Source organism: Lynx rufus, unplaced genomic scaffold (genome assembly GCF_022079265.1).
Source record: "Lynx rufus isolate CCGP_SWC_20201006 ecotype Redwood Valley unplaced genomic scaffold, mLynRuf1.p SCAF_3, whole genome shotgun sequence".
Taxonomy (NCBI): domain Eukaryota; kingdom Metazoa; phylum Chordata; class Mammalia; order Carnivora; family Felidae; genus Lynx; species Lynx rufus.
The window spans coordinates 85631378-85647259 of record NW_025814845.1 but is presented as its reverse complement, the minus strand read 5'-3'; the positions used below and the strand labels follow the sequence as shown (position 1 = coordinate 85647259).

Genomic DNA, 15882 nt, shown 5'->3' with positions numbered 1-15882 from the left:
GTGCTGACAGTGTGGAGCCTGCTTCAGATTTTGTCTCCCTATCTCTCTCTCTGCTCATCGCCCACTTGCTCTCTCTCTCTCTCTCTTTCTCAAAAATAAACATGAAAAAAATGCCTAACTACTTTGTATTGGGAATCTGTTTTTTAAATTTTTTTTAATGTTTATATATTTTTGAGAGACAGAGAGACAGAGTACGAGTGGGGAAGGGGCAGAGAGCGAGGGAGACACAGAATCTTAAGCAGGTTCCAGGCTCTGAGCTGTCAGCACAGAGCCCAACGCGGGGCTTGAACTCATGAACTGTGAGATCATTACCTGAGCCAAAGTGGGACGTTTAACTGACTGAGCCACCCAGGCACCCCGAGAATCTGTTTTTTAAAAATTATAACTTAAAAAAAAAGTATTGGTTCCTTTTTAATGATTTAATTATATTGCTTCCACAGGAACATATCTCTACCTTTATTATGAAAGCCAATAGAAAAACATGTATATGTGGAAATTCTATTAATGGCAATTTTCTTGAACCATGGAGAGGATAACACCTGCAGTGAAAATCTTGAGAATGAGATGAAATGTTTAATTATTGTGATTCACATGCTATTTTGCATGTGTGCTCTGAAAACATTTTGGTTTCTAGTATGTCTGAAATGTCTCCCTAAATAAGATAAAATTGTTTAGTCATTAATAAGTTATACATCTCTATCTCTGAGCCAGGCTTGAAAGTCAATGAAAGATGATCTCTGGCTTCTAATATTACAACTGTGGGGGAGAGAGATCAGTGAGGAGCAGCTTTGCTTTTGATCGACAAGTGTAGGGGTGAAACCAGGTCACTTGCTGGGATTGTTGTCATTGCAACAACCTTCCTGCTGCCAGCATCCAACCTCTTTTATTTGCCCTGGCTGAGAAGGAGCCTTGGAAAGGATTTACACAGAAAACTCATGCCCTAAGGGTAATCATTAATACCCATATCTATGACTAGCCACAGCCATCACAGTTGGAGAATTCCACGCCTGAGAACAAGGGTGGGAAAACAGTGGAGTCACTTCCTTTTTTATTCTCCATATTTAACATATGGTCTTTGGGAGGGGGGTGCTTTGAGTCAATTGGGGTGGGTGAAGAAGACTCCTCCAGATGGTACACATTCTGTAACAGGTACCTAACTCCAGGGAAGTTAGGAAAGGCTTCCCTTGGGAGGTCAAGTCTAAGAGCAGAAGGGTGAATGAGCCTAAGTTAATGGGAGGGATAAGAGGAAGCTATTCTGAGTAGTGGCACAACACGTAAAAAACTTAGGTAACAGCATCAAAACTATCAAATAATAATAAAACATCTATATTGAAAATTATAAAATATTAGTGGACATAAGTAAAGAAGATCTAAATATATGGCAAGATATATTAGGTTTATAGATTGTAAGACTCAGTATTGTTAATATGTTCATTTCCCCTAAACTGATCTAAAGATCCAGACAATACCAAAATTCTCAGCAGGCTATTTTTGTTTTAAGGAAATTGATAAGCCAATTAAAAAAAATTATATGGAAACACAATGGATCTAGAACAACAAAACAATATGGACAATGAAAAATAAAATTGGTGGGGCGCCTGGCTGGCTCAGTCAGTAGAGGGTGCAACTCTTTTTTTTTTTTCAACGTTTTTATTTTTTGGGACAGAGAGAGACAGAGCATGAACGGGGGAGGGGCAGAGAGAGAGGGAGACACAGAATCGGAAACAGGCTCCAGGCTCTGAGCCATCAGCCCAGAGCCCGACGCGGGGCTCGAACTCCCGGACCGCGAGATCGTGACCCGGCTGAAGTCGGACGCTTAACCGACTGCGCCACCCAGGCGCCCCAAGGGGGTGCAACTCTTGATCTCTGGGTTGTAAGTTTGAGCCCCACACTGGGTAAGATAACTTAAAATTAAAATCTTTAAAAAAAGAAAAAGAAAACTGGTATTCAAGACTTACTATAAAGCTACAGTAATCAAAAAAATTAATGGAACAGACTAAAGACTTCATAGGCTCATATGTATATATTAATTGATTTTCAACTGAGTTGCCAAGTCAATCCAATGGGAAAAGAAAAGGTTTTTAAATAAATGGTGCTAAAACAAATGTATATTCCTCAAAACCTACCTACCTCTATGTGAATATTGATTTGAGATGGGTCATAGACGTAAATGTATAAAGCTAAAACCGTAACATTTCTATAAGAAAACACAGGAAAAATCATTATGCCAGAGTAGGTAAAGATTTATTATAGAAGACACAAAAATATTAACCAGTAAAAACACTTAAATTAGGCTTCCTCAAAATTAAAACAATCATTATGAAAATGAGTAGATAAGCCACAGACTGGGAGAAACATTTTCAATACATATATCTGACAAAGAACTCTTAACCAGAATATATAAAGCACTCTTTATAAACCATCAATAAAAAATGACAAATGACCTAATTTTAAGAATGAGTAAAAGACTTTAACTTTACAAATGATGCTTAATGTCACTAAGTCATCTGAGAAATGAAAATTAAAACCACAATGAGATACTATTTTATGTCCACTAGAATGGTTAAAGTAAAAAAGACTGAAATATCAAATGTTATGAGGATGTGGGGAACTAGAATTTTTATACATTGCTGGTGGGAATATAAAATGGTACAACCACTTTGGAAAATTGTTTGGCAATTGGCACTCATTTATTTAATGACACAGCAATTCTACTACTAGGTATTTATCCAAGAGAAATGAAAACGTATGTCCACAAAAAGACTTGTACAAAAATATTCATAGGCCTTATTTGTAATATTTTCAAAGTGAAAATAATCCAAATAAATACCAATAGGAGAATGAATAAATACATTCTGATAAATTTATATAATAGAGTATTACTTAAGAATAAGAAGAAACTATTGATATACATAACAATGTGGGTATTTCCCAAAAAATACCATGTTGGGCAAAAGCAGCCAGACACAAAAGACTACATACTAAATGATTTAATTTATATGAAAGATGAAAATAGACAGAAAAAATAGAGGGTGATAGAAATCAGAAAGAGGTTGTCTGTGGGGTAGGTGAAACTGAACAGAAAGGGATGTCAGAGAGCTTTCTGGGCTGGTGGAAATACTCTATATCTTATTTCTGGTGGCAGTTGCATGGCAGTTTGTTAAAACTTCTCAAACTAGACACTTAAAATCTATTATTTTATTGTCTGTAAATTATAACTTCATTTAAAAAAGAAAGCGCAGGATAAAAGAGCATGGTGTGTCTATAGGTAAAAATGACTAAAATACTCAGGGCTGATGATTAACTCTTTTCTTAAATTTTATCTCAGAAAACAAGAATTCATCCCTCCCTCCTCTGAATAAATTATTCCTACATTTTAGCCCACACTGAGGAAAGAGTTGTTTGTTAGAGTTCTTTTTCCTTTTGGTATGTGTCATACAGGGGTTGAAAACATCAAAATCAATGAAATAAATCTCATCTCAGATGGAATAACCTAGGACATGTAAAAGTTAAATAATTAACAGCATGTGAGAAAGGACATGCCATCTGTCTTTCAAAACTTTGGCTAGTGGAATAGGAGAATGTGAGAAGGGAGAAATACTCAAATAAGCTTCCAAATTCTGCCCTCCTCCCACCTCCAATCTATATTCAATACGTCTTACCAAAATAACGTAACTAAAAGATATGATACCTGGAAAACAAATCTTGTGACCATACATTATATTATGATATACAGAACTTAACTAATTCGTTAATTTTTCTTTTCCGTGATTATTCCATAGACAAGGCATCATGTTTCTTGCAACTCATCTTTGTACCCTTAGAAGAATGTAGGCCAGGTCTTGAAAATAATGGATCCTCAATAATTATTTATAAATTTGAAACAATCGATCAATGTGTTTACTGATTAGTTAGAATTTATGTCCAAGTTACATGTTTCCATAATGGGAAATTTGCTGCAATTATTTTATATCTTCATATAAAATGTTTGAACCAGTGATGATCTCATTTGGTAATTTATGGGAAATATATTCAAGGAAGTGTATGAAATGAGATACAAATCCAACTCACCCTAGCTTAAAAAGTTAACCATACTGTAATTGCCTGATGAGATATTTTTTAAAATTATAGAAAAAGACCAGTTGTTAAAAATACAACCAGCCAACCAGCAAACCCCACTGAGTCTAGTTGTGGCCTCCATTTGAATATCTAAATGGTTACAAAGGCTGCAATGATTATAAAGGCTTCGATTCATTGTTTTGAATTGAACATCACATTGGCAAGATCAGAAAAGCTGTGAGCTGAGAAGGAAATTGTTATTCTAGGGATGGAACCTCCACTACCGAGTATTATTCTGTTGGCAGCTGGGACTTCAGGGGATTCTCACTATGAAAACCAGCGGTCCTTTAATCATACATTACAAGAGCATTTGTGATGCTTTGCAGGCAGCCTTTCTTCCATGATTTTCCTGCTGCTCTCCTTCCTGAGCACAATAAGTTCAAGATGGCTAATGCTGTTTTCTAGTTATGCCAAGAACCTCCTAAATGCCACTGGGCTTTCATCATGAAAACGGATGGCAAAACATCAAATGGGAATATCTCCTTCTAAATGGGGACTCCCACGATCATGTTATTTTTGGGAGAGCAGCTCTCCGGCTCCATGGATATTACTTGAACGGAGTAACCACGTTCTTCTGCAGCTCTTGCTCGATCCAGATCCACCAGGCACATGCACTGTTTTCCTGAAATACAGAGAAATGGTATCATGAGACACTCTATATCAAACAGTGCAATTTCAGTTTGTCTACACAGTGATAAAATCCACAAGTACGTGGGGAATGCTATTTGTTCCCAAGCCCCATTTTGTCTCTTTCAACTTCATTCTTGATCGGTATGGATGCAAGACAATCACATATGACACTTCACAGATTTGTGTCTGCTAATGGTTTAGAGAATGCTCACTTTTTAATATGTATTCATAAATAAATCTAAATATAGACTACAGATCCTATTTCCCACTTTGGTTAAAAGTACACTTAAAGACCTGGTCTCTGCTTTCCCTATGAAAATATATTACCTGTAATATTAAGGAAAACTAACATCTATCTTTAATAATATTTGAAGTATCATGCTAACAATGAGACATCTGAAAGACATACTACATTTGAACCTGGAATTTTTAGGACAAGGAAAATGAGAAATGGAAAATATTTGCGAAAATTCTTAGTGTGTTGGTTATTTCAGGTTGAGTGTAATATAATCAATTTTCAGAACTCCTGCATCCCTGTAAAATAGTGGTATTCAATTTTCTGTGTAATCTTTGGAAAACAAAAAAGAAAACCTGCCTGGCAGGCAAAGCAGCTAATTTGTGTTCCTTTGGCCAATGCTAATTTCTATGTTAAAGGTAGGTCTGGAAATAAAAATGATTTGAAGTTGAATATATTCAAAGCTATGGTTTACTTTTATTCTTTCAATTCCTCTAAATTCAATATATGAACTTCATCCTCCAAAAAGTTACTGACTATGCAGAACTTCATTCCATTTTCCCTCCTAATTATAATAATGACTGAACATTACTTTTAAATAATTTACTTGAATGTCTGCAGAAACTGCTAGACTTACACAGCTTCAGAAGTGAAGCCAGATAACTGAAACAGAGAAGTTCTATGGAAGACAGAAGAACCCTGTCTATGGAAGACAGAAAAACAGTGGAAGGTGAAATGTGTAGGTAAGAATTGGCAACAAGACACTCAGGTTTAAAATATTTATTTTGTACTTTTTCCTTAAAAGCCCCTATGCCAAAAAGGATGAGCTATGTTAGAAATGAAATGATATAAAGAGAGATGTCTTGAATTCCATTCAGGTGAAATCACCCTCTGTTCATCAACATCCGTGTGGCTGACGTTTCTCTTAAAATACTGTTTGTCCTTCAAGACATCTGTAAAGGTTCCCCCCACGCCCATCTACTCTTAAGTTTAAAATGAAACATTCTCTGTCAGAATAGATGCCCTGCATTCCTTCAGTACCCACCCTGGACTTACACTGCAGTTCATTTATCCTTGGCTTGGATCCCAGTCCAGTTAATTTTTCCTTTTCTATTACGTAGAAGAATCTCATGTTTTCACATGCTGAAGTATCTTTACAACTGAAACTCAGTTGTTGGTAGTCTACCTTTTGGGGCCTGGGAAGCCTCCTAAAATGTTCATAGAACAAAAGTATGGCCCGTGCAAAGTACAGAGGCTGAAGTTTGATGGAGTCTATGACTTTGAACCTGACTTTCCCTCCCCTCATGCCAGTGATTATGCCAGATGCTACTGCTCCTGTTCAACTCCAGCAACTTCCCTTCCAGCGCTCCCTGAACATTCAAATGTACACTCGATGAACTCAAAGTGTTGGGAATAGGGAGTGGAGGAGGAGAAAAAGAGTGGGAAACGGACAGAGGTTGCATGCAGGAAAGAGGAAGAGATTTTTCCATATGTTTATGCTCCAGAGTGTGAGAAAGAGAAAGAAATCACTTCTTCCTTCAGCCTCAGGTCTCAAATGCCTCTCTCATTGTGTGTATCTTGTTATGCTGACTTTGACTTTAGAGTTTAAAGATAACTACTTCTCATACAATACAGTCCCTGGTTGTAAGCTAATTACCACATTTGGTGCTCAAAGAAATAGCCATCTGTTTTCCAATATACTGTGATGGCCTTCAATGTGGGGCTTTATTTTTGACTCCACTCAATCATCTCAAGCCCTAATTTTGGAATCCAGCCTTCCAGTGATGTGACTCCACAACTGGGGGGCATTGCAAAAGTGGATAGGAGCTTCATGTCTGGAATCAAATAATTTGGGTTCATAGTGTGGCTCCATCATCTACTGGGTAAAGGATCCTGGACAGGCTTTTGTACTAGTTCCTTCATCTGTAAAGTCTAAATAAAAGTACATATCCCATAAGTATTTTCATTAGAATTTACTGAGATGATGGGTAAGGGCATTTAGCTCAATGCTTAAATGTGCACTGTTAGTCGCTGTTATCCATCTAAATGCGATTTCTTTTTCTAAAGCAAAGTCTTGGATAAGACTTTAAATTCATTATTTAAACTTGAAATGTTATTGTAGGTCTTCCAATTCCAAGGTAATGCTTACTATTACAGATGTCAAATAAACTGGTGTATGATTAATAATACACAAGTATACATTTACCAAGAAAGAAAATGTTATCATCCTTGCTTACATATTTTTAATGCATTAATTTTGGCATGCGTAGTTGATTTTCCCATCTTTATTATTTTCCTCTGTGGCTTTTGACAGATCCTTCAGTTTGTTCATAACAGTAAGAACATAATTCTACACAATGTACAAATATTGAAAATGAATTTAAAAGTATTAATGTTAACAAAAATGGGATAAAATACTCTTACAGTTACAAAGCTCTTTTCAATATGGATTGCCTTTTCTGGGAAAAACAAACTTTAGTTCCTTGTTGATAAATGGACCAGTTTTCCCCATATAGAGCCAGTCCATTCATTCCTAGGCATGTTGTATATAATCTACTTACCAGCTGCTCTGTGAAAACACATACCTATGAGCCTTCGCTGGGCTGGAAGCTGGACAGCTGTCTGATCCGCAAATCTGCACAGAATCATGTGTTCCTAAAAGATAAAGCAATCGGATGTGAGTCTATTTTATTTTTCTGCTTCAAAATTGTGAAAATTATAAAAACCACTCATTTTTAATTGAATAAAGTACTGCATACATGATACTTCTAAAAGAAACACATTTTCAGAAAATGGCAGTCAGTAACTTTTTCCCTTCAAGCAGACTGTTCCTCAGATGCAGTTCTTAGGAACAGGTGCAAGGAAAATCCTCAGGGCCATTTCACTAGTTGCTCTTAGCTCAAATATAGTTACAATTTGTGATTATCATGTGTTAAACTAAAAGACCTAAAATTCACTTGTATTTTTCCTGTAATAAAATTGAATCTCAGGAACGTGGGGCTAGGGTTAGGGTTAGGGTTGGGGTTCGGGTTAGTGGCTCCAAGAAGACAGTCTTAGTGGTTTTTCTTCCTACTAACATACTGTAGAAGATCATCACTGTCTGTGGTTTCTGTAGTTCTCTGGGATACCCAGCAAAGTGCTGGCTACTCCTACGCTTTTCTAGATTCTTCCTTTGTCCCTTTGGAGGAGAGGAGGCTGGCTCACTCTGTCTCCTGTCACTCCCAAAGGCTTCTGGGGCTGTATCGATTTCGGGTTTCAGGCCAACTATAACAATGACTTGAGAGAGTGGGAGAAAGAGTTGTTCTGTTTAATTTTAGGAAAGACTACCTTAACGCAAAAAAGAACAAGGCTGTATAGCGACAGAGAGCTGATGGGTCTGTAAGGCACTATGAAATCTGCAAGCAGCCACAGGTGAGTGATCAGGAGGAGTGGTGATGACTTCAATGTCCCATGACAACTGTTCATTCAGAACAGCTGCAGTTTCCAAGGGTGTAAATGATCTCACCTGTCAACTTAGCAAATGGTTGAACTCCGATCCCTCTTTGTTCCCTTAGTCTTTTGTACATTCAATCGAGGCCTCCATTTTTTAATAAGGTAATTGAAGTGACTGTGTGATGTTAGGTCTTTTTGAGGGGTTACCTCTGTCTCAAATTTTATGCATTATTAAAAAAAACACTGTAATGCTCACTATAAAATTTCTTGGCCAATGGGTAGGACACTAATAAACTGGTTCAAGTGAATAACTTTTATCAAGCAACCATGAACTGGCATCAACAAAGGGGCACAAGAAGGATTTAGAATGATGTAATTTGAAGAAAAGGCAAGAAAAAGCATGCCCTTTGTCTTGATGGCATTTGAAAATTGAAAGTCATTTAATGGTGAGGCAATCATCTCAGATGGGGTTTGTTTCTCTTGTCCTTATAAGCATCACCAGATTTTACTGGAATTATTTGTGTATGTGTTCTCCCCAATAGAAGTTAAACTCTGAAAGGGGACAGCACATAGTAGGAAGTCAGTAAAGGTTTGCTGGTGAACTGAACTGTGGAGAAAAACGCGGCCAGAGTGACTCTCAATATATATGGGCACTACCTGCATTTAATTCTGGCTGGCAGGCCACCCATCATGGTTAAGTCAAGAAATACTGAGGTACCATCTTGCCACAGTATCCAAGAAGCTGAGACTTCTCTCCAGAGCTTTTATACCTGAGACCCTCAAAAGGGCTGGTGGCCAAGCGGCTTTTGGGGGTGTGGGAGAAAGGGGAGACAAAGATGAACTAGGTACTATTGAGTTTTCTGTTCTCTGGAAGAGACTGGGTGCCCTGTCTCTATTATTTAGAAATTTTGTATTCTTTTCTAGCCAGCGAGACTGTGGCACCTTGTGTCTTCACTGCCCTAGGTTTTTTCCACACATCCTCTCAGTTTGCTTTTAGCTATCATCCCTCAAAGATGGATTAAAAACGGGGACCTAATTTGTGTTTATTTTTCAACTCATTGTCTATTTTACTGGCAGGCTGGCAGGGCCTTGTAAGAGAAAGGTAAGGTGTTGAGTCTTATGAAAATAAAGTTCCTGGGGTCCTAATGTGTCCCTCAAAACCCTATAGTTCCCTAAGACATACAAACTTTAAATCCAATAGGGAAAGACCAGAAAAGTCTGGTTCTGGATGAAAGCATGAACACTCAAGATCCTCTCCCCTCCATAGGTATCTGTGTATGCTCAGATGTGGGGGTGGGAGGGGAAAGGAGAGGGTGGGAGACAGAGGTGAAGGAGATAAATGTGCCAAGGTGGTACAAGTAGTCCCTCACTACTTCACTGTTGGATGGAGAAGGAAAAATCTTGAAAGATGCGTGCTGGCACACAAAATGAGACTATATATTTTTACACATGTGCAAGAAGTGAACTAAGAATCTAAAGTAATTTATCAAGTTCTAATAGGATTATTTATGTATTTCTGGCAAATTTCATCCCCATTTCTTGTATTGCATCATGCCATGTTATGGACCAATTAGTTAGCCAGTGATATTTAGAAAGCTGGAAAACTGTTTTGCTCAGAGTGGTGACTCAAAACTATGTAATGTTCTGACTACTGTTGAGAGACAATTCTCCATGGGTCTCTTGTGTTTCTTCATGCCTTCTTCGTGCCCTTGGTTCCAGACCAGGGGGTGGCAAATGGTGGCCCGCAGGCCAAATCCAGCCTATGACCTCTTCTGGTATGGCTTTCAACTTAAAAATGGTCTTTACAATTTTAAAGGATTGTAAACCACCAACAACAAAAGCAACAACAATGACCAGGACAAAGTATAACTGGTGGGAGATTATTAAGTGGCCGACAAAACCCAAAATATTTATAACTATCTGACCTTTTACAGAAAAATTTGCCTGTGTTCTAGATCCTCTTCTCAAAGATGTTTATATAGGGAGCAGCTTTGGAAACTACATACTGTCTCCCTCTGGAGCAAAAGGCTTAAAGATTAAATCTTAAGACATCTGGCTTTCTAAGCTCAGTTTTCCTCTCCTGTAATGCAACTCACTGTGTGTGAGGGTGTCACTGGGCCCTTTTTGTGCTGCCCAGTGGGAACTGGGTCTCAGGAGGTCAATGCAAAAATGATGATAGTCTGGCTGCTACTCTGTGTTTCTGACTCAGAAGTCTCCTATCTGCCAGCATCCATGAAACTGTGGCAGGCTAACATGTTAGCTTGCAGGGTAAACTCTCAGACCCTTCACGAATCTTGCCACCTATTTGGACATTAATCTTGATTTGCAAAACAAAAAAAAGCCACCCCAAAAGAAAGCAACCCCCCCACCCCGACACCGTATTAGATGTTAATGAGTAATTCTAAGGTAACTATAGATTACATATCCCATTAGAAATTTGAGAGAGGATGGGGCGCCTGGGTGGCACAGTCGGTTAAGCGTCCGACTTCAGCCAGGTCACGATCTCACGGTCTGTGAGTTCGAGCCCCGCATCAGGCTCTGGGCTGACGGCTCAGAGCCTGGAGCCTGTTTCCGATTCTGTGTCTCCCTCTCTCTCTGCCCCTCCCCCGTTCATGCTCTGTCTCTCTCTGTCCCAAAAATAAATAAACGTTGAAAAAAAAAAAAAGAAATTTGAGAGAGGAAAAACATAAAGAAGGAATAAAAAGTATATTAGAAAGACATCTAGAAATTTTTGAGGTTACCTTGTACGATAAAGTTTTCTTGAATTGTTCACTGAAATAGAAAAGAAAAAAGAGTCATTATTTTAAATAGTAGAGAAACCAAAGATTAGGAATAGAATCATCTATATTTCTACATAGAAGAAAATATAAACAAAAATACATATTTTATCTGAGGAGTACATAATGCTATCCTAAACTAAAAACTATACCAGTTTGAAATGTCTTTAAGAAAAGCCAAAGGCATGCTATCAGTATGTTATTAATTTTAAAGAACTTTTCAAAGATTGTTTAGACTATTAGAGACACACAACCATTTTGTTTTTCTCTTTCCCACATGGGTGCACACAGATCCAGGTGTTTTCTTTTTTTTTAATGTTTATTTATTTTGAGAGAGAAGGAGAGCACACGCGCACAAGTGAGCGTGTGTGCCCACTTGCACAAGCTGGGGAGGGGCAGAGAGAGAGGGAGAGGGAGACAGAGGGCCTGAAGCAGGCAGCACAGAGAGCTGGGTGTGGGGCTTGAACTCACAAACCATGAGATCACAACCTGAGGTGAAGTCAGATGCTTAACTGACTGAGCCATCTAGGCGCCCCAGATCCAGGTGCTTTAAAACGTACGGTTTACTGCTATTCAGGGGTGCTGAAGCCAACAGATGAGGGGATGATTGCCATGGGAAAGACAGTTTTTTCCTCACAGTTCCCCAGAGGAGAAGGTGTCCCACACAGGGCCACATGGGAAAGTACCAGGCTGGTTAGAAGGCAGAGGGAGTGGGATAAAATGTGGGCAGGAGCCTTTATCAGGGGATTCCACAGGAAGGGATGGCAAGGCAGGATGGGCAAGCTTAGGACTGGCAAGCTTGAATAACGTCAGTGGCTTTGGAGATCAGGGCTGTCCCTACTTGCCTGGTACCTGACCTTGGGGTGATTAGGGGAGGGGGATAATGGCCGAGGAGTAGTTTTCCAATGACAAAAGGAGAAAGTATCAATAAATTTACAGAGATATGAAAACGTTGACGGACACTAAAGTAAGATTTTAAAATCAATTAAGTGAAACCGCAGGCTGAATAACTCAAACTAGCATTCTTAAGAATCTTTATAGTGCTAGACTTACAGATTTCTTGATGGGTTGTAAAACAAACATTTTATCTGTATAGGTTCAGAATAAAGAGACATTTCAGCTATTGCATAAACCTTAAGTTATATTTTATTATTTGCTTTTCCAAAATTCTTTGGTTTCCTCTCAACTAGTAGCAAATTGTGGTAAACAACAAAATAATGAAATACAGAAAAAAATTCAAAAAGTAAAAGAAAGCTATTTTTTTGTACTTTGTTACTTTACTCAGAGCCTGTAAGTATAAATTCTGATGGAAATTTTCCAATATTTCTTAAAAGTAATCATGCAAATGATCAAGAAGGTTTTTTTTTTTTTTTGACACATTATGGGATAGAATTTTCAAAACGAACGTATTTAATCTATTCTATCTTAAAAAATGCTCAGGGGCTGGGGCGCCTGGGTGGTGCAGTCGGTTAAGCGTCCGACTTCAGCCAGGTCACGATCTCGCGGTCCGTGAGTTCGAGCCCCGCATCGGGCTCTGGGCTGATGGCTCAGAGCCTGGAGCCTGTTTCCGATTCTGTGTCTCCCTCTCTCTCTGCCCCTCCCCCGTTCATGCTCTGTCTCTCTCTGTCCCAAAAATAAATAAACGTTGAAAAAAATGCTCAGGGGCGCCTGGGTGACTCAGTCAGTGAAGTGTCTGACTTCAGCTCAGGTCATGATCTCATGGATTATGAGTTGGAGCCCCTCATGTGGCTCTCTGTTGTCAGCACAGAGCCCACTTCGGATCCTCTGTCTCCCTCACTTTCTGCCCCTCCCCTGCTTGCTCTAGCTCTCTCTCAAAATAAGTAAAGACATTAGCTTAAAAAAATAAAATAGGGGGGATGGGTTAAATGGACACTAAGGAGGGCACTTATTGAGATGAGCACTGGGTGTCAGAGGTAAGAAATGAATCACTGGGTTCTACTCCTGAAGCTCAGAGTATACTGTATGTTATCTAACTTGGATTTAAATATAAATAAATAAATAAATAAATAAATAAATAAATACTATTGCTGCTACTGTAACTGGCAACAGCTCACATTTTATTGAATGCTTACTCTATGCTGCTTCTAAGTGCCTTACACATAGATCATTCAATTCTTACATAAACCGTGAGGACATTGCTGTTATGACCTCCATTTTGTAGATAGAAAACGTAAGCAAAAAGAGTTGAAGAAAAATTGCCTGAGGTGAAACAACGTGTAAAAGTCTGAGGAGCCGATTTTTGCACCCAGGCAGAAGACTTCCAGGTCCTACGCACTCAACCACTACACCTACTGCCTCTCGCAGGTGACGAGAAGTGCCGAAGCCATCAGACTCCTAGTCGGCTCACCCTTAGACTTGCTTCTAAATGCGTTCTCTGGAGCCGGATCCAGAGAAAAGTCAAGGAGAAGCCATAGAGGAGATCGTCTTTTCCCTATATAATTTATAAATAATACCTGCCTTTGGGGAAAGACGAAATGAGCTCAAAACTGAAATTTCACTGCAGCTTCGTATCGAATGAGTTTTGTATGTTACTTTATTCCCCACGTTGGTGCCTTAGGTAGAACACTAAAATTCACCTTTTTGGAAAATTAAACTTTGAGGTGTTCTGAATGAAACCGTAACAGCAAGGGCATGTGACAAAGGCAGCCCGCGTTTTGATGCAGTGCTCAATCACCATGTCTGTTGCCACTCCACAAGCATGCAATGCCACCTGGAAAACAAAACCGGACACAGGGACTAAGTTCTTTCTTGACCAACAGGGCTATATTGTGCCTTCTTTTTTTTTTTTTTAACTTTGTTTAAAAAAATTCTTTAATGTTTTTACTTATTTATCTTTTTGAGAGAGAGAGAAACAGAGCATAAGCAGGAGAGGGGCAGAGAGAGACACACAATATAAAGCAGGCTCCAGGCTCTGAGCTGTCCGCACAGAATCTGTGGCAGGGCTCGAACTCACAGACTGAGAAATCCTCAGAGCCTTAACCCACTGAGCCACCCAGGACCCACCCACCCCCACCTTTTTTTTTTTTTTTTTTTTAACTTTTTGTGAGGACTGATCCTCTGAGAGTTTCAAGTTACCAGAATCTTATTCCATAATATTTTAAATAGTTCTCATTTGGACATACCAAAGGACTAGTTAATATCCATAAGAAAACTAAGCAAGAAAACTAAGCAAGGTTACAAATGGAATATTGCAAATGAAGTACAAGATTCATTCAATGGAAAACCTGCCATTATGTTAACTATGGAAAATTTAATATGTATGCGTGTCTAAACCTAATGCTTTTGCTAATTATGAACTTAGTTTGGTTGTAGCACTGTGGCAAGAACACTAGATTGAAATCTGAATTTCTAGTCTCAAACTGTAGTTGTCTGGGAAATCCTGGGCCATTTAAAATATAACTTCTTTGGGCTTCAGTATAAATAAGCTATGTTAACAATATTGACATATAACAATGCTGTTGCAAAAATTAAATAAAAATGTATTTGAAAACACTCAAATGCTGCATGAATATAATCTAACAATACTGTGTGAAAACTGATCAAATTATTTTTAGTAGTGCCTTTTCATATTCATATAACAGTTTTTAACATTGATGAATGCATAAAACTACTTTAAATGGGTTTATTTTAAAAGAAAGGAATAAAATTATGAATTAAAGTCTGATTAGGGCTTCAATAATTCATTTAAAAAACTTCAAAAATGATTTTGAAATGTTTTCCAAACAAACTCCTTAAATATATCTATATTGTATCACAATCTAAAATAGACATTTGTGAAATTAAGCTAAATAAAGCAAAATAGGACTTTATGAAAGAAAATCTGATATGGGGATCTTAAAAAATAAAGCATTTTGTCAGAAAAATTCTCAGATATCCATCTCACTCTGGACAGAACCAAACTGTATTGGATTATAATTATATTTTCTAAAGACAGATCTCTCAACTTCAGGGTAGGTAGGGGCTTTCAAGATGAAGAGGAGATTTTCTGGAAATTGTATCATAAGCCAGATTCCTCTCTTGAACTGGAAAACCAAAAGCAATGTTGTATTGAGAAGAGAAAAGCCAGATCTCTGTTCTCACTCCTTCTCTGGAATCTCCCCTCCCTCCAGGCTTACATTAGTTTAGAAGTCAGAAATCCCTGTGGTTGTTGTCAATCCACCTTTCCTGTTTCACTCTGAAAGTAGAGCCTGGGAAGGCTGCTGTCCAGTGAAGGCAGCAATTACAGAGGTATTGGAAGTAAAGAACCTTGATTTCTCATCTACGCCTTTTATTTAATTAGTTTTGCAGAGTAAAAATAAGACCGGTTCTTATTTTCATGAGTAGCCAGAGAAAACCTCACCATAAAAATTATAGACGTATTTTCCCCTGAAGGGAAAGAAAAGAGAAACAACACTCCCTGAATGCCCTTTATGTGGGGGCACTAGGCTGGGTGATGGCACGCAGATCCTTCTGTGCTCACGACAACCCTCAAAGATTTTATTATTTCCGTTTCTGAAGTAAGGAAACCAAGGCTCAGAGAAATTAAGAACATACCCACAACAAAGCAGGTCCTGAGGGGCAGGATCCTGACCCCAGAGATTGAACTCAGGCATTAATTACATCAGGCTGCTTCCTGACAAAACCCTCTTAAGTCTCTTAAGAAAAGTTTAGACAATTTGCTTTTATGAA

General features: G+C 38.4%; 1 protein-coding gene across 1 annotated transcript in view; it reads right to left on the bottom strand.

The window, feature by feature from the left end:
* Positions 1–2833: 2833 nt before the first annotated feature.
* The window catches only part of GSTCD (glutathione S-transferase C-terminal domain containing), a 128668-nt gene continuing 115619 nt past the window's right edge, over positions 2834–15882 (bottom strand). The window contains exons 8-11 of the mRNA XM_047092225.1: positions 13791–13924; positions 11158–11188; positions 7570–7639; positions 2834–4741 (exon numbers count right to left, since the gene is read on the bottom strand). Coding sequence (XP_046948181.1) covers positions 4605–4741; positions 7570–7639; positions 11158–11188; positions 13791–13924 — 372 coding nt within the window. The 3' untranslated portion in view covers positions 2834–4604. The remainder of the gene's footprint in view (positions 4742–7569; positions 7640–11157; positions 11189–13790; positions 13925–15882) is intronic.